General features: G+C 39.3%; 2 protein-coding genes across 2 annotated transcripts; both read left to right on the top strand.

Moving 5' to 3' along the window:
* Positions 1–115: 115 nt before the first annotated feature.
* On the top strand, positions 116–10,932 carry LOC307251486 (NACHT, LRR and PYD domains-containing protein 3-like; the record flags this gene model as incomplete). The annotated part of the gene is made up of 12 exons (XM_080028853.1): positions 116–141; positions 242–358; positions 2,474–2,536; positions 2,966–3,082; positions 3,271–3,309; positions 4,040–4,124; positions 4,949–5,171; positions 5,509–7,303; positions 7,420–7,593; positions 8,069–8,242; positions 8,362–8,408; positions 8,910–10,932. The coding sequence occupies 12 exons, from the start codon at positions 116–118 to the stop codon at positions 9,512–9,514; spliced, it is 3,465 nt and encodes a 1,154-aa protein (XP_079884979.1). The 3' UTR covers positions 9,515–10,932.
* LOC307251475 (hatching enzyme 1.2-like) lies at positions 9,722–23,020 on the top strand (the record flags this gene model as incomplete). Its single annotated transcript, XM_080028846.1, has 8 exons — positions 9,722–9,862; positions 19,338–19,428; positions 19,681–19,731; positions 21,186–21,317; positions 21,592–21,709; positions 21,859–22,037; positions 22,501–22,582; positions 22,888–23,020. 8 exons carry the CDS (start codon positions 9,722–9,724, stop codon positions 23,018–23,020), a joined length of 927 nt encoding a protein of 308 aa, XP_079884972.1.
* Between the last annotated feature and the right edge of the window lie 3,152 nt (positions 23,021–26,172).

Genomic DNA, 26,172 nt, shown 5'->3' with positions numbered 1-26,172 from the left:
CATACTGCTGATAGTGTTGATTATTATGGAGTCCTTGCCATGAGGGTTCAGTCAAGCTTTTTTCTATAAACGTGTCCGCTCCATTATGAATTTGTCTGAAGAGAGGTCACTCAACATGACAGACAGACCAACTGCTAACAGGTAAGATTAAAAAATAAATGATGTGACTGTTTATTATTTATGTTCACCATCTCAGAGTTCAGCTCTAAAATGGACTTATACTGTTTATGTTGTGTTGAAGCCTGGAGAAGCAGGAGAGGCCAGACTTACCTGCACACAGCTGTGTGTCCATAAGGACTGACCGGTCTAAAAGTGAACCCATTGAGTTCAAGGATGGAGGCCACTCTGATGAGCACATGTAATATATATTGATATCTTTGGGCTCTGTTATTATATCACCATTGCTTGATTTTGTGTGCTGTTTGATCTTCTTATACTTTTGCAAATTATTCAAAGCACAAAATTATATGTAAACTTCCTAAAATATTTCTGAAAAGGGGTCTCTATAGCTCAAATTGAATGTTGAATGTTTATTTTGTGTTCAAGCGATGTGAACCAGGAAAGACCAGGCTCTCCTGCACCCAGGTGAATATGTTGAATATTTATTTAAAATGGGCGTTTGTTATTCTTTGCTAGGTCAACAGATTTGAGTTCAAGACATTATGTGAAATTGATTTGTTGATATGAATGTTTTACCTTTGAATGTGTGTGGTGATACATTATCATGATTTTGAGGGTCCAAGCTGTTAAAATATATACAGTATCTCACAAAAGTGAGTACACCCCTCACATTTCTTCACATTTTTCTTTATATCTTTCCATGGGACAACACTGAAGAAATGACACTTTGATACAATGTCAAGTAGTCAGTGTATAGCTTGTATAACAGTGTAAATTTACTGTCCCCTCAAAATAACTCGACACACAGCCATTAATGTCTAAACTGCTGGCAACAAAAGTGAGTACACCCCTTAGAAAAAATTTACAAATCGGGCCCAAAGTGTAAATATTTTGTGTGGCCACCATTATTTTCCAGCACTGCCTTAACCCTCTTGGGCATGTAGTTCACTAGAGCTTCACAGGTTGCAACTGGAACCCTCTTCCACCCATTTATGACAGCATCAAGGAGCTGGTGGATATTAAAGACCTTGCGCTCCTACACCTTCTGTTTGAGGATGCCCCAAAGATGCTCAATAGGGTTTAGGTCTGGAGACATGCTTGGCCAGGCCATAACCTTTACCCTCAGCTTTTTTAGCAAGCCACTGGTCGTCTTGGAGGTGTGTTTGGGGTCGTTATCATGTTGCAATACCACCCTGCGGCCCAGTTTACGAAGGTTGAGTGCACGTGGTCAGCGTCTTACACAGAGGTTGGCTTTGGAAAATAGACGTATGAGTGCTGCCAGCATTGCTGAAGGGCTTGAAAGGGTGAGGGGTCAACCTGTCAGTGCTCAGACCATACGCCGCACTCTGCATCATACTGGTCTGCATGGCTGTCATCCCAGAAGGAAGCCTATTCTAAAGATGATGCACAAGAAACCCCACAAAAAGTTTGCTGAAGACAAACAGACTACGGACATGGATTACTGCAACCATGTCCTGTGGTCTGATGAGACCAAAATACATTTATTTGGTTCAGATGGTGTTAAGAGTGTGGAGCGGCAACCAGGTGAGGAGTACAAAGACAAGTGTGTCTTGCCTAGAGTCAAGCATGGTGGTTGGAGTGTCATGGTCTGGGGCTGCATGAGTGCTGCCAGCACTGGGGATCTACAGTTCATTGAATTATAGCATGTACTGTGACATACTGAAGCAGAGCATGATCCCCTCCCTTCATAAACTGGGCCGCAGGGCAGTACTGCAACATGATAACGACCCCAAACACACCTCCGAACGACCACTGGCTTGCTAAAGAAGCTGAGGGTAAAGGTTATGGACTGGCCAAGCATGTCTCCAGTCTTAAACCCTATTGAGCATCTTTGGGGCATCCTCAAACGGGAGATGGAGGAGCGCAAGGACTCTAATATCCACCAGCTCCTTGATGTCGTCATGAATGGGTAGAAGAGGATTCCAGTTGCAACCTGTGAAGCTCTAGTGAACTACATGCCCAAGAGGGTTAAGGCTGTGATAGAAAATAATGATGGCAAAACAAAATATTGACACTTTAGGCCCAATTTGGACATTTTTTATTAGGGGTGTACTCACTTTTGTTGCCAACAGTTTAGACATTAATGGATGTGTGTCGAGTTATTTTGAGGGGACAGTAAATTTACACTGTTATACAAGCTGTACACTGACTACTTGACATTGTATCAAAGTGTCATTTATTCAGTGTTGTCGCATGGAAAGATATAATGAAATATTTGAAGAAATGTGAGGGGTGTACTCACTTTTGTGAGATACTGTACATATATGAACAACACCAAAGTTCAATTCATAACATGTAATATTGAATGTTGAATGTGTATTATGTGTTGAAGCCATGTGAAGCAGGAGAGCCCCGACCCGGCTGTACCCAGATGTGTTTCCATGAGCAGTGACTAGTATTATCAGCAAGTTGTACTTTAGTACTCATTAATGAAAATAATGTATTGAATACATAAATTCATTTTGTGCATATTAGAATTTACCATGTGTTATTTATTGTATATAGCAAGTCATTTAGGTTGTTTAATCTGTAATAATTCATATTTTATAAATAGATCAAATGTTTCAAGCACACAATCTAAGAAAAAGTACAGTATTTCCCCTAAGATGTAGAGGAGTATTGAGTGTAATGTAGCCTATATGGAAATGTTCAGGTAAAGTGCATTAACCATTATTTTGTACAGCACTTGTACATGTGTGAACGTACTTAGTATTCCACTGTTGATAAACACATCTTCTGAAATTCTGTGACTGTTTATTATTTATGTTCACCATCTCAGAGTTCAGCTTTAAAATGGACTTATACTGTTTATGTTGTGTTGAAGCCTCGAGAAGCAGGAGAGGCCAGACTTACCTGCACACAGCTGTGTGTCCATAAGGACTGACCGGTCTAAAAGTGAACCCATTGAGTTCAAGGATGGAGGCCACTCTGATGAGCACATGTAATATATATTGATATCTTTGGGCTCTGTTATTATATCACCATTGCTTGATGTTGTGTGCTGTTTGATCGTCTTATACTTTTGCAAATTATTCAAAGCACAAAATTATATGTAAACTTCCTAAAATATTTCTGAAAAGGGGTCTCTATGGCTCAAATTGAATGTTGAATGTTTATTTTGTGTTCAAGAGATGTGAACCAGGAAAGACCAGGCTCTCCTGCACCCAGGTGAATATGTTGAATATTTCTTTAAAATTGGCTTTTGTTATTCTTTGATAGGTCAACAGATTTGAATCCAAGACATTATGTGAAATTAAAACACATCTCTGAGTGAAGTGGGACTTTAATTCAGTTCACAACCTGAACTTGTAACATTGAAAATGTATGTTGTGTCAAAACCAATTGAAGCAGCAGGGATCAGACTCAGCTGTCCATGATGTATGGCTGGTCTAAGGAAAAGCCTATTGTGGTCAAAGATGGAGCCTGCTTCTTCAGAAACAATGTTTGTTACTGTGTAACTTTACTGACAAGCACTTAGAGGTCAATATATTTGAGCTCAAGTCAGAATTGTGAAATTTACATATGAAATATATTTCCTCGAATTTAATTTGTGGGGGGTGGGGGGGAGATAAGAATGCTTGAGGTGACGTCAGGGAAACCATTTACGGAAAGAGCTGTATTGTTTTTGATGTCAGTTACTGGAAGGCACCTGACATTCAGCATTCTTTTGAAAACTTGCATGCCTTTCCTGACACAACTCAAAGACACTCAGGTTCAGTAAATTGGTCACTCTATACTCCTGTAGTTGGGACCTAGGCTCCAACCCCTTGCTAGAGGCTGGCTGTGGGTTAAGATAATGGTTGGATTCATAATGACAATGAGTGACTGAGTTTATTTTTGTATGTGCACATACTGTATGTGAGAATGTTGAAATTACCTAATTTTTTTGGATCAACAGAGCTCACAGGAAGAGGTCAGAGGTTCTCAGTGATCGGCCTGGCCATAAAACACGGCTTAAAACAAAATTTGACTCCATTTTCACGGTACGAAAAACATTTGACCAAATACAGTGAAAATGTTGAATTGTTGTTTTCGTAAAGTAGCTACGAGGAACTTTTAAATATTTCTGAAACAGTCAAAGTTTTCCTCTGATGATCATCAATAACATGTTACAGCAAACGAGACCATCGGGGCAAAGAATGTTATTTTTATATACAGTAGTTTTCTTAATGCCTTTGTCCGGGTATGCAAAACGTTCACCCAGGAGAAGACCTTTAGAACAGTCGGCGTCATAAAAACACTACCACTATTGTCCAAAGGGGCCGCTAGAATAAAACACAAATTGAAAGTTCTTTGGAGCCACTTTAAATGTAACTGTGTGCCCTAGATTTACATATGCATCAGTGAAAATGAATGCTGTGTTTTTTTTTTTATTTGAATTCACAAAAGTGTTTAACACTTTCAGCTTTACAACTCACTCAAAGTCTTCAGCAGTTCTGCTGTTAGGAAAGCCCCACACATTCAAACCTGTTTGCTCACACCTCCAGGTCATGCCAGTCAGTTACTGTTCATGCATTGGCTGAGTTCCAAGTGGCTTGTCACAAGGATGCAGGTGTTTTCCAGTCTCCTCAAGCTGATAAACAACAGTGTGACAGACTGACAGTGTGACCTGCAATAACAGCGTTTTGGTTTCTGGCCTTGGAAACAAGTTGCGATCACATATTCATATATCATTACCTTTGAGAAGTAGAGGTCATTGCATTACATGTAATTTCTCTGCTACTCCACCCCCCCCCAACCCCAATGATGGCTTTGTTTGTGTCAATCATTGTTAAAACATCTAAGGTGATACACTTTGCTTTTCTAGCTTCTTGAAGAGAACATTCTGTCCTTTGTGAAGAACGAGCTGAAGATGTTCAAGAAAGTTCTTAGTCCACAATGTTTAGAGAAGATGAGAGAAGATTATGAAGTCACAGATGATGAAGAAGAAGAAGGGCAAAGACGCAGCAGCAAAGATGCATTTCTGAAGATCACACTCAACTTCCTGAGGAAAATAAAGCAGGAGCAGCTGGCTGACACTCTGCAGAGCAGTAAGATGCCTTTAAGAATAACATATTGCGGGGGCGCTCGTGGCACAATGGTCAGAGCTTCCCCCCCTGGGTCCAGGCCCCGCAGCAGACCCGGGCTCTATTCCCGCCCGGGTCAGTTCCAAAAAAAGAATCTTAAAAAAAAATTAATATCATATTGCTTCTTAAAATATTTGCCTAGCAATGTTTTATAATCTGTTCAAAATATTTAGTGGTCCATGTGGGATTATATTTATGAATAGTTTTCACCATTTAGTTATCAAATGAGAGTAACTGAGCAGCATTTTTTAACCAGCATCCTCAACATCCATTGACTGATGGTATCTGTTGTTTTCCTCAGAAACTCTTGCTATGATTTGCCAACGTGAACAAAAGTCTAACCTGAAGAAAAAGTTTCAGTGTTTGTTTGAGGGAATAGCCAAAGCTGGAAACCCCACACTTGTGAATCGGATCTACACAGAGCTCTACATCACAGAGGGAGAGAATAGAGAGGTCAATGATCGACATGAGGTCGGACAGATAGAAGCAGCACCTCAAAACCCGGCAAGTTCAAAAACAACAATCAGATGTGAGGACATCTTTAAATCTTTACCTGGAAGAGATGAACCAGTGAGAACTATGGTGACAAAGGGAGTGGCTGGCATAGGAAAAACAGTCCTAACACAGAAATACATCCTTGACTGGGCTGAAGGCAAAGCCAACCACAATGTACAGTTTATCTTCCCATTTACTTTCCGAGAGATCAGTTTGCTGAAAGAGAAGAAGTACAGCTTAGTGGAACTTCTTCACCATGTATTTAGTGAAACCAAAGAAGCAGGAATATACAGGTTTGAAGAGTTCCAGGTGCTGTTCATCTTTGACGGTCTGGACGAGTGTCAACTTCCTCTAGACTTCCAAAACAATGAGATCCTGACTGATGTCACAAAGTCGACTTCATTGGATGTGCTGCTGACAAACCTCATAGGAGGTAAACTGCTTCCCTCTGCTCGCCTCTGGATTACCACACGACCAGCAGCAGCCAATCAGATCCCTCCTGAATGCGTTGACATGGTGACAGAGGTCAGAGGCTTCACTGACCTACAGAAGGAGAAGTATTTCAGGACGAGATTCCAAGATGAGGAGCAGGCTAGCAGAATCATCTCCCACATAGAGACATCACGAAGTCTCCACATTATGTGCCACATCCCAGTCTTCTGCTGGATCAGTGCAGCAGTTTTGGAGGAAACCAGAGTGAGAGGAGAGCTGCCCAAGACCCTCACTGAGATGTTCATCCGCTTTATGCTGGTTCAGACCAAACAGGGGAATGTAAAGTATCAAAGCAGTGCTGCGACAGATCCAGTCTGGAACACAAACACCAAGAGGACCATTCTCACTCTGGGAAAGCTAGCGTTTGAGCAGCTCGAGAAAGGAAATCAGATATTCCACGAAGCAGACCTGAAAGAGTGTGGCATTGACATAAAAGCTGCCTCTGTCTACTCAGGCTTGTTCACAGAGATATTCGAACATGAGCATGGGCTAGACCAGGACAAGGTATTTTGCTTTGTCCATCTGAGCATTCAGGAGTTTCTGGCTGCTCTCTATGTCCTACTAACATTCATCAACACTGGTGTCAATCTACTTAAAAAAAGGCTGTTTCCTCAAATACAACCTTTGCCATTATGGCATAAATCTAACTTTTACCACCTCTACCAGAGTGCATTGGACAGGGCTTTGGAGAGTCCAAATGGACACCTGGACTTGTTTGTCCGCTTCCTTCTTGGCCTTTCAATGGAGACCAATTTGACACTTCTGAGAGGCCTGCTGGAAAAGCCAGTAAATAAACAAGAGGTGAAAGAGATGACAGTGCAGTACATCAAGAGGAAGATCAGGGACAATCCTTCTCCAGAGAGAAACATCAATTTGTTTCACTGTCTGAATGAGCTGAATGACCATTCTCTAGTGGAAGAGATCCAACAGTATCTGAAATCTGGAAGATTCTTTGGAAACAAACTCTCTCCCTCCCAGTGGTCAGCTCTTGTCTTCATCCTACTGTCATCACAACAGGATCTGGACAAGTTTGACCTGAAGGAATTCTCTGCTTCAGAAGAGGGTCTCCTGTGGCTGCTGCCAGTAGTCAAAGCATCCAGAACATCACTGTAAGTGTACAGATACATGGAAGCATAACATGTGTTGAATATGATACATTTCAAGGAAGAACACTTTCAGTAACAAGGACACACTTCAAACTCAAACTTTTGTCTTTCTTCTTCAGGCTTAGTGGCTGTAACCTCTCATGGAGAAGCTGTGAAGCTCTAAATTCAGTTTTCAACTTCAAGGACTGTGCTCTGAAAGTGCTTGACCTGAGTGACAATGACCTGCAAGATACAGGAGTAATGTTGCTCTCAGCTGGTCTTAAGCGTCCACATTGTAGACTGGAGATTCTAAGGTCAGTGTTTGTTGAATAAAAAAAGTATCAATAACTATTTATAACCATTCAGATTTACATTATTCCTCAGTACAGATATCTGACTTTAGATACAATAATGATGATGCAACCACTATTTTAATATACATGAGATATACCATTGTTTTCTCTTCTTTTGGCTAAAAGTGATAAAACACCATTCGTCATAAGTATGATAAAGGGTGTTTAGCAATCAACTGAATTCTAGCAAGTGATTTTTACAGACTGAATCACTGGGTCTCCATTTTTTGTAGAGAGTATATTTTATGCTAAAATGGGTGGAGCAATTTCAAATGAAGCTTGGTTCAGGGTTTGCCCTCAGACAGATGGTGTACCTGGCTGTCACGGAAGAAAATTAGCTAAGCTTGAAGGCCAAACTCTCAAACAGTAGCTTTCTGTATAAACATGATTAACAAAGGTTTAAATCTAACATGAAGCTTTGTGTATGTGTTGGTAGGTTGCCCTACTGTCTTGTCACAGAGAAAGGCTGTGCTTTTCTGGCTTCAGCTCTGAACTCCAACGCCTCTCACCTGAGAGAGCTTGACCTGAGCTTCAATCATCCAGGAGAATCAGGAGTGAATTTGTTGTCCGCTGGGCTGGATAACCCACTTTGGAAATTGAAAACTCTCAAGTAGAGCAGATTATATAACTGTATTATATAAACAGTATACAGAAAACCTAAAATATATGTGTGTGAAATTGTTATATCTCCGTTCATTTGTTTTTTTCAATTCTCTACCTCTTCTACAGGATCGATCATTGTGGAGAATGCCGGCTGAAACCATCACCCCTCAGGTGTAAGTTAAACTTCTAAGAACAATATGAAGCTGCAGACAAGTAACAGTTATTAAAGCTTTTATCCTGACCTAGTAGTCGGCACTTTTTGTTGTTTGTTTAATTGTGTTGGCATTGGGTTCACCCTGAAAGTTTTTAATTTGTTATCTCCCTTTGTATAAATACATCTATATTATTATATAGTATAAATAATTATACTTGAAACACTGCTGGTTTCGGGGTCAGGGAGTAAAAATTACACTTTTCAATTGTTCCTCTTTTCCTCTAGACATAGGCATAACACACTGACAACAACATGTAGAGAAGCACTAATCCTAATCCCGCTTGTGTCCATTAGTTTGGCTATTTTCTATTGCTATTTCTGTCATGGATGTAGCAAGGTATGGATGTAGAAAGATGACTTTACCCTGCCTGAAAATATTTTAAGACATCACAAAATCTACAACAAAAAAGGTTTGTAAGATTCCAAATTTTGCTATATTGTGTTTCATTTTCTCCATCAGATTTCTGTGAGCCTCAACTGGACCCAAACACAGCACACAAAAACCTCTTAATATCTGACCACAACAGACGAGTGACGGTGGTGAAAGAGAAGCAGCTGTATCCTGACCATCCAGAGAGATTTGACAGATGGAAACAGCTGTTGTGTAGCGAAGGTCTGACTGGACGCAGTTACTGGAAGGTACAGTGGAAAGGGAAGGTTGCTATAGGAGTGACATACAGAGGAATCAAGAGGAAAGGAGACGGTAATGACAGCTGTATTGGATGCAACAATCAGTCCTGGAGTCTGATGTGTTCTCCTGAGGGTTACACTGCTTGGCACAATAACGTAACAAAAGACATAGCTACGCCCCGGTCCTCTGCTTCTAACGGAGTAGCAGTGTATGTGGACTGGCCTGCTGGCACTGTGTCCTTTTACTGTCTCCCCTCCATGGTGTCTTCCGACAACCAGATCCACATCCACACCTTCCATTCCACATTCACTGGGCCCCTCTACCCTGCATTTGGGTTTGGACCAGAGTGTGAGTTTGGAACAGACTCTACATGGTTACCATCCTCTGTTTGTCTGTCATCCTACATAGATGCTGCAGCGATATGGTATGCCTAGAGACAGGCCTAATGTGTAGCAATAAACGTTTCAACACGTTAAAACAAAAACAAATCTAAATCTCTGTTTTATGATATTGTGATATTTCGTAAATAGGGAATATGAAAAGACACAATGGAGATTTGTCTCTATAATTGGAGCTCATTCAAGAAATATTGATACTGTTCACACAGACTTAGACCAACAGACCTCTTACCCCTCGAGTCTATGGACTCACACTGTGCCTCGCCTCACCCCTCAACCCCCAGCATGGACTTCAAAATAGCCTCTTTAACACCTCCACCGAAGACGGTAAACACTGAGCCCCACTCCACCTCCCTCACCCACCGGTCTGTTTCCAGCAGTCAGGTGAATGTGCAGCTAAGAGATTGCGCCAGAACAAGGTTGCAGGGCCATATTGTGTCAGTCCCCAGGGTTCTGAAGGTCAACATTTTGTCTTGATCCAGTGCCTCACAAGTGTTCTCTATCTGCTACCAATGACTATATAACGGTTATTCTAACAACCCACATCACGAAAGTCCTGGAGAGATTTATATTGGCCCATCTCCCGAGGTTGTAGTGAAAGACACTATAATCTGTTGACTTCAGCGAATCCACTGTTTCACCTGAACAAAGCAGGCACTGTGAGAATAATCTTTGCTTTCTAACGTGCCTTAGTTTAAAACAATCTAGCCTACAGCACTGAGTGAGAAGCTCCAAAAGATGCAGGTAGACGCTTCCACAACACAGTGGCTATGGACAATGCACATGTACTGTATATTGTATATAAAAAAATGTGTTGATTGCCATGAAGTGTTGATAGGTGAAGCTAATTGCTTGCTGCAGGGAACTACTTATGTTAACTCAGTCAAGACACATCATGAAAATGTCATGTCTGTAACTTTATGTTGTTGTAATCTCACATGTCTATTTTAAGATGACCCTGTGTCTCAATGAGATAACTTTATATTGACTTATTAGCATTGAAAATGTGTATTCATTGTGAAGTAAAGTTAAATATGTATCTACAAGTCTGAACAGCAACACAGTCATAGCCTGTCATTGCTGATTATTTTTTACCACCGTAGCTAGCAATGCTATCGATATAGGCTACTGATCGGTTTATCCTTTGGCTTGACAAGAATTTGGCATCAATTTGTCGCACTTCCTACTAAAAACACATTTAAGCTCTATTTTCATAGTGATTCACCTATCTGTAGCACAGTTGCTAGCTAAGTTGGTACAAGCCCCTTTGATTATGTACCTGTTTACAGAGCCTAGGCTGTGTATTAACACTGGGTTAATTTTCAGCGCACAGACTGTACAGACAGGTAGCAGATCATGAGATATTCACTGATTTTGACAAGTGATTTTGACAAATGCTCTCTAGAATTGATGACTCCACCTATAAGTAATGTCATGAAGCTTTCCCTAGTATTTACTTGGACCTTATATTTTCCGTGATAAGATCAACTTGTATTTAATGTGGTTTGTATTGTTTTATTAAATAAACACATTTAGCAAAAACAAGTAATACATTACACTGTGTTTGAGGTGACATGTTTCTTTGCTCATGATAAATTGATTTTAATGTCACGTATGTACAGACCTTTGATTTGAAAATAATATATGGATTCACCTGAAAACATAATATTGTTATTCATTCATTTATTCAATAGCCATCACAAATGATTGCTTTAATCCGATATGAATTCTTTGCAGAGTTGGATTTTACCTTGAACTAGTATCAAGTGCTATACACCCTTAAGGCCAGCAGAGAGCAGGGCACTCCAAGTATGAGAGATACGTTCAACTGTATTGATTTCCAGTAGGCTACTGTATGTGGTAGGACAAGTCACTGTATTTCTCCCATTGAATTGTATCACGATAGTTGGTTTATATCTGAACTTTTAATAGCATAAATGTTACTTTGGATGTGTCAGAGAAGTGAACATTTTCTAAGATATATTCTCATAACTGAATAAACATACTTTCCTCACAGGAAAAATTGACCCCTGGAAAAGTGTTTGAAGTTAGGAAACTACCTGAAAAGATAATGTTTCACTGCTTTTTGTTTACAGCAGTAGGGCCCACCGTTTTGTTTAAGACATATTCTAGTCTTGTGTTGGTTCCAGGCGCCTGGAAATCATTGATTAATAAAGATAGAATTATTCAATACTAAGAATACCATGTAGCGTAAATGTGTTTTGTAAACTAACTACTGGCTCTGCAAATGTAAACAAATCCCCCTCCACTGGAACTGCATAGTGTAACCCTTCAAGAATGCAATGACCATGTAACCAACACAACATAGACTAGGCTATACCAATTAGTTGCAGGCTGTTTGAGATTTGTATCTTCAGCACTTATAACCATTGTCATTTCAAATAAAAAACAGATTGTGTTTATGTGCACGACAAATAGGGGAGAACAGGGTAATCTGAGCCACTTTTTAGATTTGCTCCCCTCTAAGCGAGCTAAAATTATTTATTACTCAAATTTACACATTTCCCATTAATTCAGGGTGTTCCTAGAAATGGGCATTAGCAGAATTTTTTCAAGACAAAGGGCCGTGGCTCACTTTACCCCAGCTGTGGGGTAAACTGAGACAGACCAAAAAAATCAAGGGGGTAAAGTGAACCACTTAGTTTTTCTACTCCGAAACTACCATAACACATTTTGTAACAGTTAGAATCCTGAAAGCTAGCCACACATTCCAGAACTAATGTCGGACTAGTAAAAGAATGATGGGGTTTGGTCAATTAAACAAAGCAAATTTTCTAAACACTTGAAAGTAACTCTGAACAAAATCAAATACAACATTTATAATTCAAAAGGTTTTAATAAGATTCAAATGAAAGATAGAAGCAGTTAGATTAGAACTGTCAGGGTTAGGGGGCCCCTTTAGCTCAGTTGGTAAGGCGTCCCCCTACCGGGCCGGGCCCAGCAGCAGACCCGGGTTCGATTCCCACCCGCGGTCGTTCTCTGCATGTCACTCCCCTCTCTGCCCCATTTCACCTCTGTCTCTCTGCACTATCAATAAAGCATAAAAATGCCCAAAAAATATCTTAAAAAAAAAAAACTGTCAGGGTTTCAGGGAAAGACAGACAAGAACCCAATTGCAGGACACAGGAAACAGTTCAGATTCAAAAATAGATTTTAATGAAGTGGATGACAAACGAGGTAGTAAGACAGCGTGGCAAACAAGTCCAGTTGGGGCAGGCAAAAGGGAAAGTCCAAAGACAGGTCGAAACACAAACAGGCAAGCAGGATCGGAACACAGGATGAAATCCGAATGCTGGAAAGCTGGGTGAACACACTAGGACATCTGACATTCTGGCAACTGACTAAGACCCTGTTTCCACCTGGCATTAATATGTGGTTTTTAGGATCCGATCGCGCTAACTACAGGTGGAAACACGCTCAATGCGCATTGAATGCGCATTGAAATTATCCACATTCGGAGGTGGTTTGAGACCACTTATCCACATACCCATTAACAGTGGAAACGCGTATGCGCATCTCATACACATTAGGCCCCGCCCACTCAACTGCGGCGAGTGACTGGGCGGAAACGCGTACTCATTCACGCGACAATTCACGTCATAAAAGCGCACCGTTGCAGGTAAACAGACAACAGAAAACAGAAAACATTGAAGATGGAGTGTATAAGCGGAAATGATGTACGAGCTGATTTCCATACAGCGCGGGGAATTCGAATCCGGATCGCAAACGCGCATAGAAGACGCATTGTTAAGGCCAGGTGTGAACAAGCATATTACATTTACATATAACGATCGGATTCCTCAGAACCACATATTAATGCCAGGTGGAAACAGGGTCTGAGGGAACTGAACTGAGATATATACTGGGGCTGATTAACTGATGAGGAGCAGGTGAGTGTGGGGCAGACCAGGTGAATGTAATTAACAGGGAGTGCAGAGCAGGAGGGAGTGGCCGGGTCTGAAATGACATGAGTTAGAAAGGAAACCAGGAAAACAGACATATGAAAACAAACTAAATACTGGCTGAAGTTGTGACAAGAACACAGTCTGGGGGTCAGAACACAGGACCCTTAGAGCCAGCTTGTGTCTGGGGGTCAAAGCATAGGAAAATCAGAACCAGCGAGAACAGCCTGGGACTCAGAACACAGGAGAAGACCCAACTGGATTATAACATCAGCCTGTCATACTTTACAACTAGGCCTACTCTACATTCCAACCCTGAAGGTTACAGGGAAAGATGAGAAGGTGCTCTTTCCGTGTGGTTGCCCCAGGTCGTCTTCCTGGTGTATTTCCTTGGCATGATGGCTTTTCTACAATGAGTATGACATTAAAATAAAACATATGTTATGTAATATTACATTCAAATATGTTTAAGACTAAACTTAACTTGTGCCTCATGGTGGGGGAAAGTGAGACAGTGGCTCACTTTCCCCCACAGCATTTGGCTCACTTTCCCCCACCACCACAATTTGAGAAAAAACTACCTCTCTTAGCATTACAGGCTAATCTTTAGCTAATATCATCACATGGTTTTTATATGTTGGTAGTTCATCAACACGTATGATGGAAGTTTTTCTACGTGAAGACATTTGCTTTGGCACAACAGTTGATTAAGTTGATAGCAAGACATTTACTTTTACATGCAAAATACTTATTTTGGTGAAAAAAAACATGCTTACCACAGCACCATGAGGTCCTCTCTTTCAGGGCCATGGGGAAATGAGAGGGGCTTGAAAACATATATCTCATATGACCACAAATGTTTTCCGTTGCCTAGATACAGCGGGGTGGCTCAGATTCCCCCGTTCTCCCCTATAGAAAAAATAATGATAATTCAAAATTATTATGATAGTTCCACAACTGAAGAAACTTGAAACATGCTGTTGCATAATTCACATGTGTGTGACATACTTGAGCAAAATGTAATTGCGTCACAAAACTGCAACTGGAAGCATGTCTGGACCGTGTGTCAACAAAAAACAACACACCTGTCAGTCACAGGTTGACTGTGACAGACAGGTGTGTTTAGGTATTGTTTAGGAGAAGAAGCTCCGTTGACAAACCTTTTATTCCTGTGACATCTCAGAGCAACACATACTCCTTAATGACTCCTGTCACATGTTCTTGCATAACATTAGCATGTGCACATAGGGGCATGTGGCATACTACAACCAAAGGTATACACACAAAAGAAAGAATTCAAATTACTCACATACCCACACTGGATTACACACACACACACACACACACACACACACACACACACACACACACACACACACACACACGTGCCTTTGTTTCAAACAAACACCCACATACACATGCACCAACATGTGTTCACACTCTGGTATTGATAGTTATAAGCATTTAGAATGCAATGTACTTTGGAGACAAACGTACAGACCTTGTGACATAATTGTACGTGTCCATCACTTGTAACCTGCTGAACCAGAAACACTGCAGTTAATGAGAAACTCAGTAAGCTTTTCAAATAACCTTTGTTTGGAAGTGAAAGCATCAAACACTCAACCCTTCATCAGCGTTTTACTTTGAAACATGCATTAAATATTTTGAATCCTAATAAATCTAACTACACAAAAGGCTGTTTTTGATGGTTTGTTCGGCCCTGCCTGCAGCATCAGAGCAATTTTTTCTGTACAGCTCTTGACATCACAACCCAGAGGAAAAATGTACTGCTCAAAGCTTGCTCTTCTACAGATCAGGAGACAAATTTGAGATTCTCATCTCAGCCTCTTTTTAGTCTCTTTTTGGTCTGAAATGTTTCTCATATGTTTCTCCTAAAATTCACTAGGAGAAATAGGTGAGACAGAGTTACTAGAATTGCTCTTCTCAATTCAGTGTTATTAACAGCTCCTTTGTTTCTACTTTGGAAAAGAAAGTCAACAAGAAATCAAATTATAATTTTTTGCCTTTATTTATAAAAGGTTAATTCCATCCCAATCTTTATCAATTACCATCATTTAACATGTATTCCCATTTACACACACATAGTAATTCAAGGTTCAGTGTCATATTCCAGGTCACTGCGACATGTGGCGGGATACAGGGCTTGAGCCACCGGCCTTTCAGTTGTGGGTCTAACACATTACCCACTTCGCCACAGACAAACAACCCTCAAAAGCAACCTAAACTTTCTTATAAGTCTGAGAATTCAATGAGTGCTTGTGGAGAACTCTTCATTTGCTCCATCTGAGCTTAGTATGAGGTGCAGAAACTGAGAGTAGATTGAGTTCATAGAGAGATCTCTTTGATTTCTCTGCCTGAGATCACAAAGAGACACAACAGTTGAGAAACTCTGAGAATTATATTAGAGTTTGATGAGATCTCTTCTGAAACCTAAAGGAGGCTAAATTGAGATTTAGTGCATCTTATTGCTCCGGAGAAAAAACTGAGAGACGGGAGAAATAGTGGAAGCAACACAATTTAATTGATAAAAATGGAGGTGTTTTAAAAAAATAGAGAGATCATTCTTACATTGAATGAAATTGGCAATACATTAACAGTTTATTTATGCTTAATTAGCATTGACTATTAAGTTACATTAAGATAATAAATGGTCACTGGCCAGAACAATTTTAATATTTTACACAGGTGAACTAATTACCCATTCTGCTATATTTCAGTTTTGGACAATCTCAGTTTTACAGTAAATACTGTATACCATCCTACCTCACCCAGAAACTCGGGCCTCAAAATCATGGTCAAAACCTGTTTAGTTACTTCAAACTGAAACTAGTGAGGAGTAAATTGACTTGTGGGAATAAGTCAACAAAAAACGTTTTTCATTTTGTGGTATAAAAATTGTAGCTTGATACTGTGCTCCCCCTGTTGTTCTTCTACTTTTTGAAGTGGAAGACTTTGAAGCTTTGCTTTAATCTTATAGCGAAAGCACTGGAGGAATGTTAATACGCAAAATACACCCACGTATCTCAGGTATAAAAAAAAGTTTGACAGAAATCAACACATTTATTTTTATAATATCTATGGACTATTCCTGATGTTATAAAATAAATGAATCAGATTTATGCTAATATTTGTCATGTTTTCTAAACTGTTGTCATAAGTGTCAGTTGACAGGATACTGATAAATACTTAAATGTAAAAAAATAATAGTAGCACAAATAAATCATAGTCAGTTAACTAAATGTTGATACCTGCGTTATGTGAGTATTTCTCATTAATAGACTTGTAATGCTTTAAAGTAACTTTACTTAAGTAAGGCAAGTGCAGTACTTCCTCCACCACTGCCTTAGCCAGCATGGACTCCACGAGTTGAATTTAAAACCTTGTGTTTTGCTTTTCTTATTGTCAATGGCTTATGAATTCAACTTTAAATGTGTCATAAATAAAACTTTATTTCTTTCTGTGAAAATGTCTATCTATTTTTCAGGATACTGTTGGGCAATTTAAAATCAAACAATACATTAAAAGTCTCAGCAAGGTATGCCTAAGCTTCACAAGTCTGAACCACGAAGCAGATACATGTCACCTTTTTGCACCCACCAAGAACATGCAGCCACACCTCTTTCCCCGAAAGCCTCAGAGAACATTTTGTGCTTTAAAATATATAATTAAAGTCAAGCCTAAATGTCAAACACAAGTCTGAGTTATGTTGTATGCAGACGTCACTCTGGTTCATTCTCAAGTTCCTAGACATTCTGATTGACTTCCTCATCACCTTGTTTCCAACAATAAGACTTTCTGCTTCGCATGATGATCTTCTATGGAAAGGACTCAACTGACATGAGTGATGAGCGTATAAAAGTGACAGAATCATTGCACAGGTGCATATTTCTGTCGGATGGACAAACATGAGTGGAGACACAAGAATGTTTTTGGGTGAACAGGTTCTGCTTGCTTAAAGTTTACCTTCATTGTTTAGAGTCCCACACACCACCTGATGCATTTCTAATAGTAATATTGTAAATAATTGTAATAGTTGTTTCCCCGTTACATCACAACTCTGCTCGTCCCTTAGATAAAGATGACACTCAAATGTTGTATAGCCTATGTAATGCTGTAGGGTGTTAACCTGCATCTTTCTTTGATTTGTCACTTAAACAAACTGTTTTAAAACTCCAATAATCTAAATGGATCTATTTAGGATATACCCTAGTATGCGCCAACACCAATCAAAGATAGTAAGGTATGTGTTTTACCTTGTTTTAATGCTGTGGTCTCTGAGACTCTAAGCAATGTGTCACTTTCTGCGAAGGCTCCTGGAACATATAACGCAGCTTTTATAGAAGGTCCAGGGTCTCCCTACGACACCATACAGAATAGCAAGGTTAAGGAGTTTCAAATATGTTGACTTAAAGGGGTCAGTTCTTCATTTTGGAAAACAAACCTCCTTGCTGGAAATTAGCTAAAAAGATTGATTGCACTATCATGTGCCATGAGAAAATTAGCTTAGCTTACTTTCCAGGCAACAAGATGGGAAGTTTTGAGCTGTTTCCAGACGACTCTCAACAGACAGCTACAGTATGACCAGCAAAGTGTGGGTCAAATGACAGACAGAGAAAGCGGAAAGTGTAGGTAGGTGTATTCTTTTGATCGCATGTGTTTGCGTGTGAATAAACAAAGCATATCATTTCTCAAGATTAAACTGTCAGAGAAACATGTCGTTCCTGTTCTTCCCCTTGACTTCAAGTTTTCTCTGCAGACTTTTTAAGCATTGAAAGAGTCAGATCTTTTGAAATGGCCAAAAATAGCCCCATCCCTGAGAAGAGCAGAGATTTTACAGGCTTGATTGTTGACTCAAACACAACTTCCCAATGTCAACAACAGTGTTTCAGATTTGTTGTTGTAATTCATTGTTGTGTAGATTTTTTTTTCTTATTTTTCTTTATTAATATATTTTTGTATATCTGATATCTCCAGGGATCGAATGCAACCAAGTACAATGACTTCAGTAGACAGGGGTGCAACTACCTACTTTCTGGGGGGTATGCAGACATATAGCAGGCGCTCAAAGCGGTCAAAGAAAACTTTTATTTCAATTCAAATGAATAGTAAATCCCCAATAGTAGTGGGATTTGTAGGTCTGTCATGTCTTCGTTGTTGTTGTTTGTATGTTTTGTATGTTTAAAAACTAATAAAAAATTGATAAAAAAAAATTATAATAAATAAGACAGAAAATAACTTGGAGCCTCAAATCTATCGCACCAAATTCCCTTACAATAAATATTAAGATTATGGCAAACGGATTTTGATTATTATTGCTACACAAGGAATCAATCAAACACATAGTAGACAACAGTGCTTTTTGGCACAGTTGTGAAGTGCTTGTACTTGAGTATTTTTCATTTGTTGATACGCTATCTTTCTGCTCCATTACATTTCACAGGAAAAAAATAAATAATTCCACTACATTCATCTTGTTGTGCGTAGGCCTAACAATAGTGTTTCCAGTTACTTAACAAATAAAGATTTTACATGAAACACATAATGCATTTATTATGTATATTAGCTCATAGATTAAACTACCAGACTAATAAAATATCGCAGGGGCCACTTTTCTGCTTTTGCTTTTCTGTGGTAATGCTCCTGTTACCTAAATAAAATAACCTGAATACTTCCTCCACCACTAGTTTTCACAGTCTTTTGTAGAAGTATTTGAGTTTGACATATATTGGTGAAAGCTCAGACACACCCTGTGGGAGCTGCCTATATATAGTGAGGAGGTAAGCACATTCTGCATCCAGCATCAGAGTCCAGGTACCACAGGTAAAGTACACTGATCTCCTTCGTATTATTTGTTTTGTTCTTACCTTACCAATATTATTAATAACAACTAAAACCTGTTCAAATGTTGACAGTATTTTCAGATTTTGACTAAAGAAGACCACCATCATGACTCCATTTGTCCTATCCCCCCTTCTCCTCCTCATGTTGACGGCTATTCGTCCGGTAAGTCTGACTCCTTCAAAACTGAGTTTATTACGTAAAACATCCTAATTAAAATGCAGAAAATCCTTTTAACGGGTTCAAGAACAACAAATAATCTTACTTTGTGTTGCAGAGTGCAACTGCTGTTCTTCCTCAAAGAAGTGAGTTGAATATTCCTTAAAAATAATAATAATTTCTAATGAATTTCACGTGAATAAGTTAAACTACGACTCCTTGTTTCTAATGTCCTCTGTTTTCTTTTTTTGCCTCCAGACATGTCTTTAAGCGTCTCTGAAGTCATCGGAAAAGCTAACGATGGCATATGTAAGTCAGAAGTTTTGTAAAAATCTCACACGTCTGTCTAAAATATAAATACATGATGACAAAAGCACAATGAGACTTGGCGAGAGATGCAGCTGTACAATTAATCAATTAGTCATGTCAATCATCATAAAAGTCATCAATAAAGTAATTCATAAGAAGGACCTAATCATAACAATTGCTGGTTTCAGCTTGCCTTGTCGGATGTGTGGATCTGCTTTTGTACCTTATATAGCGCTGGGAACATGTACAGATAGTCTTTCACTACCTGCATACATTTGATTGACATAATATTCAATTAAATTATTACAGTTTTTCTCAGTTGCTTTGGTGCTTTTCTCAGATCAGAATGAAAATTCTCTATTAGTTCAACCTCCGCAACATATAGTCATTTGAGCACATCATAGTAGCAATTTCTCCTTCCTCTGAACAAATTGCAAATGCTTTTGGACATGTATCAGTTGCTTTCATACAATTCTCTGCTGTTTTATAACATTGTCATTTGCTTATGTCATGTCAGTCAAAATGAACTATACTTATGGATGCTGAATAGTCGTTCCCAATAAAACTAATAGTCTTCATTTCATTGCTTGAGTCATTACATACAAAATTGTTGAACTAGTTATCAAATTCTGTCAAGCAAATGTTATACCTTTTCTTTATCATAGATACTTTCCTCGCTGCATTGCAAGGGATACTATCCGTTGTGATGTAGATGAAAATATGTGGCCAGACAGACAGGAACATCTGGATGTGCCAGAATGATTTACCTATATATGTTCAGTTACAATATGTCCTGTTATTGTATATTGTTCACATTTGTGCACAGCTCTACCAAAAGGGTGTTTTTTATGTTTGTTCTAAATAAGTGACTGAAGTGTATTTTTCTTTTGCACAATGCTGTAGAATTGCAAAGAGCATATACAGTAAAAATGTGAAACATACGTATTCAGTGTCTTGTACTCACTTACTCCCCTAACTACAGCAATGTGTAACTTTATTGTAGTTTTCAAATGGCTGTACAAGTAGTGTATAGTGCTGTCTTGAGCATTTTCAGTTAGTGTCACCGAGTTCTGACCTTTTTTTTGCATTGGAAAACATGACAAAGCCATTCTCATTTTGATGACACTGGCAGTTTCATTGACATGAATACTTGCTTTTGAGGAATAGACTATCCATTTTGAGCAAGTGACTTACTTTTGCAGGTTATCCACTAGGTTTTGCAGTTTGCACTAATTGTTTTGAGAAATGCACTAACTGCTGTGCAAATGTTAATAGTGATGTGAGAAAAGCACCAAAGCGACTGAGAAAAACTGTAACTATATAACCGACTGATTGAATAGAAAAAATATAAGTTGCAGCCTTAGCTCATTGTTTAATGTCAAACACCCATGTATAACTCTAGATTCCTGGTTCCGATATTCATGTAAGTGTTTGTGTATTTTTTTGCTCTGCAGCAACAAGATTGGAGCATGGCGACATCAGGCCCAATTTCAACAGGAATGCAGACCCGTGCACGGCCACAGGCTGCAAGTGGCGTAAACGAGGAACAAAGGTCTACGTTCCTATCTACATTGCCCGCTCATACAGTAGGTTGCAGACAATGTCCTTTGACAGCCAAAAAACTACATTAAACACCAGCTTTATTTGGTTCCAGTGAGAAATAAGAAAGTTTCATCATAGTGAAAAAGAGATTATTATATTGATAATAATATGCAGAAACCCTGTTTTACCATACACATACACTATATATAAAGGTTCCAATGGACTAAGCAAATAAAGACATGAGTTGGTATGCTTGAAGAGAGGGTATGGTCAGTTTAAGGAGAGACCGTTCAGTCGGTTCTTTCTCTGTCTTTGCAGGCAGTGCAGAGCGCAACATCATCATCAGAGGCTTGTTGACCTTCCATGCATCCACCTGCATTCGTTTCGTCTGGAGACGCTTTCAAAGGAATTACCTCTACTTCTACTCTGGATCTGGGTAGGAACACACACACACACACACACACACACACACACACACACACACACACACACACACACACACACACACACTTATCTTACATGAAAAGGCACACTCACTAACAGTTTATTTACTATAATTTCACTGTGTGCATGGATGTGTTTCAGCTGTTGGTCCTACCTGGGCCGTCAGAGACGAGGACAGGCAGTGTCCCTGCAGAAAAATGGCTGTTTGTACCAGGACACAGTGCAGCACGAGGTTCTCCACGCTCTGGGCTTCCACCACGAGCAAGTCCGCTCCGACAGAGACACATACATCTCTATACTCACCCAGAACATTCAGTCAGGTCAGAAAAACAAAAAAGTTATATCATATGTCTTGAGACAAAGAGTCACAGATTAGGAGCAAAAACCGAATACAAGGTTTAATAGCCAGCTTCTCTGTAAGGCTAAATGATAAAGTCATAATGTCGTTAGTTTTGCAGGTAACTATTGGACAAACGCTCGGCGTTATGATGGCGCTAAATTAAAAGTTAGAGGATCACCAAAATAACTAGAATTCATCTTCTGGGAAGCATGAATGAATTTGTGCCAATACAGATGAGAAAAGAATCTTCACCCTAAATAATGCATCTTCCGGTCACCATGCATGGTCCATTGCAAAATAACTTTCAATAATATGAACTAACAATAAATCCTAAAACTCCTGAAAAGCCCAGGCATTTCAATCCTCCGTTACTGAACAATAGAATGGGTGAAAATGTAAAAGCTGTGGTCACATAGTTTTGCTCTGTTTTCTCCTCTTTGCAGGACTGGAACGACAGTTCGAGAAAGTGGCGACAAACAACTTGGATACACCCTACGATTTCGACTCTGTCATGCATTACAGCAAGTGAGTGTTTGTGTGAACAAGTGTAGGTGTGTTTTCATATGTGTATTCAGTTTATAAATCATTTATGTTATGTGGCTCGTAGTTATTATATAACATTTACAGAAAACAACAATCTTAAGTCAACAGTAGGACTTTAGGTAAACCCCAACAGTTAACTGAAGAAAATGCCTAATCTGTAGTTCCTTTATTTCTTAATCATAACCCTAATCCTAGTACAGAGACAGCGTGTGCCTGCATTTGTAGTGTGTCTGTACTGTGTGTACAGATCCATGTACCAATCATATTGTGTATGTATCCTCCTCAAGCTATGCCTTCTCCAAAAATGGTCAACCAACCATCGTCTCTAAGAGCGATCCCAACATGAGGTTTGGATACGCCACCACCATGAGTGCCAATGACATTGAGCGCATCAACACGCTTTACCAATGCTGTGAGTGACAAAACCTGTTATTCTCTAAATCCTTTCACACACTGCTATTTATATATGTAAGAACAGAGCAAATACATACCACTACTAATTTGCATACAATGTTACAGCAGCACAATAGGACACGTGGAAACATCATCATGAAATATTAAACATCTGAGAATGTTATCTATTAATCACAATCTTTTATCTATTTATCAGAAATTAATTGCATTTTTTTCCAACCAGGATTTAAATGGTGTAAAGAAGGACTCCAGACCTCCAGACCAGAAACCTCAAGCCTCACCCGTTGTTACTTTTCTCCACTGTCAACTATGATAGTTGTGTTTGGAAGATATGATCGGATCCCAAAGCAGGAGATATTTACTTAAACAATCAATGAATAAACAATTCTAAATTGCATGGAATAATTAATACTATAATTACTGAGTTAACCTGACTTAGTTATTTTCTGTCTCATTTTAAATGTGGGTTCTTTTCTTTTGTTTAGACTGTATACACATTTCTGATTTAGACAATTACTTTGTATTCATTTCTGTAATGAAATGGGACGATTATTCAATAAAAGCATCAAAAATGTAAGGTGTGATTTTTTTATTTCCACCAAAAGGAGGCAGTATCCCTCCATCATTTTAGCAAATATGCACAGCACAGTTTGGACAATATATTCTGATCAGATCTTCGTTTTAAATGGCTATTCAGTGTATTTTCTATGACTGACGACTTCAGAATTAAAATCACCACTGGAGCAGTATGTTGACAGACTTCTAAGAGATTAGGTTTGTAGGCTCTTGTCACTCACACTACTCTGTCTTTAGTTATGGATGCAATACCAAAAAAAAGCTCAAATGTTATATGCTGTGATATTTTCCTGAGTGGGTTAAGGCTTACTGGGTGTTTGAGCAGAAAGAAGGACATTACCTAAGCTTAAGTACCAGGACAACAATAAAACAATACTCCATTACAAATAACAGTCCTATGAAGCTTAAATTTGAATTACTTTATACACGCAGCTCTGCAGTTTAGTCCAGTGGTTCCCAAAATCAGGGTTGGGTCCCCTCCAAAGGTCATAAAACAGATCTGAGGGAGTCATGATACGATTTATGGAGAGAGGACAAAACTATTGTTAGATGTTGGATCATTTTAACCTCTCTAGCCTTGGACAGTAAATCAAAAATAACCAACTGTGACGGCTCACAGAGATCTGAATTATATTACAAATAGGCCCCAACCAGATTTCTTTTTTTAAATTTAACAAATCCAAGATTGAGAACCACTGCCTGGTATAATAATGTTTTATAATTATATTATATGTTATAATTTATTTAAAAAATCTCAATTACAAAATGAACTAATGTAGTGGAGTAGAAGAATAAAGTAGCATGTTATGGAATACTCGAAAAAAGTACAAGTTCTTCAAATTAGTAAATTCAGCACATGAGTAAATGTACGTTCCTTTCACTCACACATTTCCCAAAATATATCTTGCTTGTTCAGTCTGTTTTAATGCCAGTATCACACAGTCATACTCTGTCACCTGCAGGTTACAAACGGGCCTATGACTAACGGTGACAGGAATAGCAGCTGTGAACACGTGCTTTGACAGCACTGATTCAGCTTGTCTATTTACATATGTCTGAATTAAAGTGATGGATTTTCTTATCTCTAGATGCAGAGTCCATGCCTTATTTTCTTAGTGTTGGGTTTGGTTGAAGAAGTATTACGTAAGTTGTATTGGATAGTAAAGAGTAAATGGGAATGCTTTTGTACAACACAAGCTAACAACAATATGCCAAACAATTGTATTTTTTGGGCCCTGCCCCTTACAGAGTCTATGCACACAACTGGGTGGGGATGATCTGGAAATGCTAACAGGTGATTGGATGGATGTGATGTGAGTCAGGTGACCAGCACTGGTGGGAAAGTGAAGAAGGCTTCTGGTGGACAGGTGGAGAATGGCAGCTCTGGGGAGTTCCTCAGAAATGCATCAGATTAGTGGAAGTGAGAAGTGGCTGGAGGCAGGAACAGAGGGGCACAAACAAACCAGGCAGGCTGTTGTGAAACAATGGGGAGGTGCCAAACCTAGACGTTCACGTGTGTGACTGTTGTACAACAAACAGAGAAATGCAGTGCTTTACATGACATCCTGAACCTATTTACTAACACAAAACGAGGTTCATGTGTGTAGGTAGTGAAGATGCTGAATATGTTCCAACTTCATTGTCCAACTGGTAGCTGCATGCACAGCCCTCATAACCCAATGCTTTCACTTGCGTTTCCCTTTGATGGTCTCCCTTTTCTCTCTCTCTCTCTCTCTCTCTCTCTCTCTCTCTCTCTCTCTCTCTTTCTCTCTCTCTCTTTCTCTCTCTCTCTCTCTCTCTCTCTCTCTCTCTCTCTCTCCGCCTAGATGTTGTTTATTTGACTGAAGTGACTCATCACTCAGCAGCATGGGACCCCTCTCCCAGCTCAGTGCGCTCTCATCGTTTCCCTGGCAAAAAACTAAAATCATGTAATTTTTTTAAAAACCAGCAGAAAGTGGCTCTCTTCAGTAAGCTTCATTTTGAGAGGCGTTCTTCATATCTAATGTGCTGCAGGCATTTGCAGTACGCATATGTGAGTCTGCAAATGCCTGCAGCACATTAGATATGAAGAACATACAAGAGTATGTGTCTGTGTGAGTGCGGAACATTTACATTCTTCAGCTTCCTGGTAAATGTTGCTTGACTACTCAGCCTATGTGATCAATGGTTTTCTGGGGCATCTTTCCTCATGAGCAACGTGAATAACATATTTATGAATAAACCAGAAAGATTTGGACTGGTGCTGTTCGACTGTTAAATAAAACAGACTCTGTTGACTGCAACCAAAATGTTAACTCTTTATGATGACATATTGAATTATTCTTTTTTAATTAAGGTTGATTATTGTTGAATTATGACTTAGAAAGGTCCCAATTATTCTCCACAATGTTTAATAATTAAAGTATGAAGCTGGTGATATTATACTCTGTCAAAGGTAATCAGTCATACCTTAATAAGCTCAAGGTACTAACCACAGTAGTTTTTGACTTAAATCGCAGTATGCTTTTATACCGTAGACCAGGGGTGTCAAACTCATTTTGGTCCGAGGGCCACATACAGCCTCTCTGATCTCAAGTGGGCCG

Source organism: Ammodytes marinus, assembly GCF_949987685.1.
Source record: "Ammodytes marinus genome assembly, chromosome: 1".
Lineage (NCBI taxonomy): Eukaryota > Metazoa > Chordata > Actinopteri > Uranoscopiformes > Ammodytidae > Ammodytes > Ammodytes marinus.
The sequence above is the reverse complement of the archived record's forward strand: the minus strand, read 5'-3'. Positions and strand labels throughout refer to the sequence as shown.